The sequence below is a fragment of the Bison bison genome, unplaced genomic scaffold, assembly GCF_000754665.1.
Source record: "Bison bison bison isolate TAMUID 2011002044 unplaced genomic scaffold, Bison_UMD1.0 scf7180017864079, whole genome shotgun sequence".
Classification (NCBI taxonomy): Eukaryota; Metazoa; Chordata; class Mammalia; order Artiodactyla; family Bovidae; genus Bison; species Bison bison.
This window is the reverse complement of record NW_011494651.1, coordinates 986,103-990,675: the sequence shown is the minus strand read 5'-3', so window position 1 is coordinate 990,675 and position 4,573 is coordinate 986,103. Positions and strand designations below refer to the sequence as shown.

At 61.4% G+C, this 4,573-nt stretch overlaps 1 protein-coding gene across 1 annotated transcript in view; it reads left to right on the top strand.

Moving 5' to 3' along the window:
- Window positions 1-2,359: 2,359 nt before the first annotated feature.
- KIAA0930 (KIAA0930 ortholog) overlaps window positions 2,360-4,573 on the top strand; it is an 11,619-nt gene continuing 9,405 nt past the window's right edge. Inside the window, exon 1 of the mRNA XM_010837625.1 lies at window positions 2,360-2,716. Within this exon, the coding sequence (XP_010835927.1) occupies window positions 2,360-2,716 (357 nt within the window). The remainder of the gene's footprint in view (window positions 2,717-4,573) is intronic.

The following is a 4,573-nucleotide window of genomic DNA, read 5'->3' as shown; positions in this document are numbered from 1 at the left end:
CAGGAGAGCCATCTGAGCTGCAGCGGGAGTGGCAGGAAGGAACCCCCTGTGTAAAGGCTCCAGGGTAGAGGGGCGGGCAACCCCAGGAGGCCAGCAGGGCTGGTGAGTGGCGAGGGGAGGGGCTGTCACAGGGAGTTTTCTTAGAACTTTGGCTTTCATTCTGAATTCCATGGGAAGGTTTGAAGGGGGACAGGAGCCGACTTTAAATACAGACCCTGTAGCTGTGGTGTGGGGGGCAGACTCGGGGGTGAGAGTGGATGGGGCCGTGGATGCAGTCCAGGGGAGCTGGCCCCCGCCACCCCGGGAGGGGAAGGACCTGGGTGTGGTGCCCGCCACGCTCTCTGACGGCTGAGGGGCTGCCGGCAGTTTCTGGGAGAAGCATCCAGGCGGTGGGCTGGTGGTTCGGGAGCGGCCCGTCGAGGATGGGGGCACCGGCACAGGGTGACCTTCCGGCTGAACCCCACGAGCCCCTGTGTCGGGGGGAACACGGGCAGGCAGTGTGCTGCGGCTCCCTCGCTAACTGGGCCGGATGGGCTGTGAAGAAAGCGGTCGCTCAGCATTTACAGCAGGGAAATGGGACCCCTTGTGCGGACCTGCTGGGACAGGCCTGGCGGCACGTGGAACCCTGGAGGGCACGTTGGCATGTATTTTGTGCTGTCTCCAGCACATCAGTCCTGCACGCAGGACCCCCCCCCCCCAAACCCAAGGACCTTCCCTTGTCAGAACCTGGGGCTGCCAGCTGCCTGCCGAGTGCTTTGCGTTCATTATCTGGGTCCATCACATTGCATTTTCCAGAGCCTGAGTGTGTGCGTGTGTCTGGTCTGACAGGTCTGAGGACTCAGCAGTTTCTAGCTCTGGGATCTTGGGCCTCTTTTTCTGACTCCTGAAAGTCAGTCTCTTCTCTTGTGAAATCAGGCAGCAGCTGTAACAGGCTGTGGGCAAAGTTCAGTGAGACAGCCCACACGGCTCTGGCAGGGGCTCAATATGGCAAATGCAGGAAGAACCGTGGCCGCCTACCTGGTGCCGTGGGTACCACCAGGCTCCTTCTGCTTGCAGAATAAAGAGATCGCCAGAGGGCGTATGCTCTTGAGCCTGAGTGATGTGGATGGTGAACTTGACTCACTGTGGCAGGTGGTGGGGTTCAGAGCCCTGACCCACTGCGTGTGGAGACCACAGCGGCTGCCGTAGCCCCTCTGAGGGACCAGGAAGCAGTGGGTGTGGGCAGTCTTGGAGCGTTGAGTCTAGAAGGCCTTCTGCTGGGCTAGGGGCTCAGAAGGAGCTGAGATAAACTGTCCCGGGAGAGTTCTTGCTTTGTTAGGAAGAATGCACCCACCATCCCCGCCACCCTTGATTTTGTGCAGAGGGCTTTAGGAGTGTGAGTTGGGCGCTGCCTGTTGTCACAGGGGTCAGTCTGGGGGTCCTGGCCTTTGCCCCTGAAGCTGATGGGTGACCTTTGTCTTGATAAGGCTCACCGGCCTGGGCCCCTGACTGATGAGACCCCCTTCTGTTTTCCTTCCGTGGGAGCCAGCTAGGGTGTGGGCCTGGGTGGGCTGCGGACCCCCTGGGCACAGAGGGCGGGAGCCTGTGTCGGAGAGCTGATGTAAACAGGGCCGGGGTGTTCAGAACTCCAGGGCCTGAGGGCTGAGCCCCGCCTCACCCCCCATCCCCGCAACGCCCTGGAGGAGTGGGTGTGGGCTGCAGGCCAGGGGGTCTGACCACTTGTGAGGCCCCGAGGGTCCCGCCTCCACGGGTTCCAGAAGACAAATGCAAGGACTGAGGGTGATGAAGTCGCGTGGGGAGAAGAGGGAAAGAAACCAGCAACAATGTAGTATCTCGGGTTTCTAAGCGATAACTCTGCAGCACATCTTGTGGTTCCATCAGGTCTGTGCAGACGCCCACCTTGTCTAGGTCCCGTGGGCCAGCCACGTCTGCGGTGTCTGCCTTCACCCCCAGGAAGCTGGGGATCAGAGCGGTCCCTGGGCTGGCCCATGGTCACACAGCTAGTGCAGAGCTGGAGCGGAACCTCTCAGCCTTCCTACTGGAGCCTGTTGAGCTTTTTTCCTCCTTGTGTGGGAAAGAGGACCATAACGATCTAGGTATCAGGAAGAAATACTGTCGGTAATAAGAAGCAGAGTCAGCCGGCGTGCTGGAAGGCTGCCTCCCTCCTGCCTGCAGCTGAGCCCCGCAGGCAGAGGGGCAGCTGTCCCTTTAAGGCAGATTCCCGGGGTGGGGGTGGGGAGGGAGGTACCGGCAGGAGATGGATGGATCTCCCCTCCTGAGCCCTTGGGGCTCCCCGCCAGACAGCCTGCCAGACAGCCTGCCGAGCCTTCCCTCAGATCCAGGCTTCCCTTCCCGTGCGATGCTGCTGATTCATCCTGGGGCTGGAGTCCGTGGTGCTGCGGGGCTCGGGGCCTCCCGCGGAGGTGCCCTTGGGCCTCTGCGGGCGCCCGTGGGGGCTGGGGCTCCGCACATCGTGGAGGTCTGCGGGGGGCAGGGCGGGGGGCCGGGGCTCGGCCCAGGCCCCTCACAGTACCCCCCCCATCCCCTCTGGCCTCCCTGCGCAGGGTGCTTCAAGGACGACCGCATCGTCTTCTGGACATGGATGTTCTCCACCTACTTCATGGAGAAGTGGGCCCCGCGCCAGGACGACATGCTCTTCTACGTGCGCCGGAAGCTGGCGTTCGCGGGCAGCGAGGGCGCCCTGGACGGGCGGAAGGTGAGCGCCCTGGACGCCCCCCCCCCCAACTGGGTCTGCAGGCTTGTGGGCCGGGGGTCTGCAGTCCTCCTCGCGCGTGTTAGGAGGGGAACGCGGTGTTCATTCAGTGCCCGCCAGGTGCCAGGAGCTGGGCGGGGACAGTCACACATGTGTCCCGTGGTGGGACGCGCGGGCCTCATGTGGGTATTATTACTGAGCTTCCCCACGAGCCCGGAAGGCGGCGATGAGTATCACTACAGTGCCTTGGAGGAGACACGTCCAGAGGCTGGGTGGTCTGGCGGGCATCTCATCCTTAGTAAGTAAACAGAAGAGCAAAGACGTTGACTCCAGAGGCTGGGTCCAGCCTGACCGTGGGCAGGTGACCTGGCTTGGTGATGGTGGTGATGCCTGCCAGCCCCCGAGCCCTCACCTCACCCCCGACAGGGGCTCAGCTCTCTGCCTCTCCCATCTCCCATGTCTTCCCAGCAACTGGACAGGACAAGGGTTGTTATCCCTTTTTTACAACAAGAGACCAAAGGCTCGCAGGTGACTTGAGTCACCTCCGGTGTTTAATCCACTTAAGTTTCAGTCGACAAGTTAATAGAACAAGCTTTGCATGTCTTTCAGAAGCTTTATTTAGTGTTTTGTAAAATATCGAAGCAACCTGTATGCCAAACATACAAAGGCGTTGTTTTCATTTAAACACAAAAGTGCCTCGGGAAGGACGGGTTTTTGCAGCCTGCCTGCCCAGCGCTTGTGACCCCGGGCTGGGGCTTGGTGGCCGGGGCTCATGCCTTCCCTGCCTTGTGCCTGCTCTTTGAGCCTGATTGTGCAGGACGGGCTTTCTGCAAACAGATAGCCTGGTGCCTGCTGCAAAGGAGACATGGTGGCCTGCGTGCCTGCAGCCAAATGGCTGGTCCGATCCGGCTGCGTGACAGGCGGGAAGACCTGGGGGTGGGCCAGGGTGCTCTGGTGACCATCTGGAGTCTGCAGCAGCTGGCCGTGTGACCGGGTTGTCACTGGGGCCAGTGGACACTGGGACCCTGAAGTGCATCACGCAGAGCCAACACAGTCTGGGTCACTATAGTGACCAGAAGGGAGGGGAGTGGTCAGCGGAGGCCACCTGAGTGAGGTGGGTCTTGAAGGAAGGGCAGATATGGTCCCAGCGGAGGGGCCGGTGGCCGAGCAGTGGGCCTGACCGTCTGCTGAGGTTTAAGTTTCAGATTTTTTTTTTTTTTGCAAAATCTTGGTGGTTGTTTAGAGGAAGCATGTTGAGACCAGAGGCGACAGTAAGGGCTGAGTGTACCTGAGACGCGGTTGTGCCTTGAATGTTGGTGCCTGGAGAGGCCCCAGCTCTGGTCAGGGAGGGTTTTCTTAGCCGATCTGGCCTTGACTGCTCCAGTGGGCAGGCAGGGCTCAGGAGGGGTCCGCTTTGTGGGCTCCCAGAGTGGCCAGGCAGGGAGGGGAAAGGAAGCTGCAAGTGCTGGCTCCTTCTCTCTGGGAGAGAACCCTGGACTCAGGCCTGAGCAGTTTTGGAGCCGGAGGCCTGAGGCTGTGTGTGAGGTCCCCTGAAGGCTGGGCTGGGGCCGTGTTGACAAGGGCAATGAGGGGACCCCGAGTTTGGGAGCGTGTGGCAGCTAGCTATGCGCATGCTGGAACGTTCCATCGCACCCCTGCCCAGAGCGCTCTGCAGGCCCTTCTCTCCCAGCACTGGGAGGACAAGATGACTGAGTCTTGGCCGGGCCTCAGGGAGCACTCCCCCACACCCCTGCCCCCGGCCCGGTCTGCTGGGACCGACGGCGTGGCCAGTGGCACGTGGAACGGTTGGTGCTGTGATGGGGTGAGGAATGGGGGGGCTGGGGGCCCACCGAGAGGGGG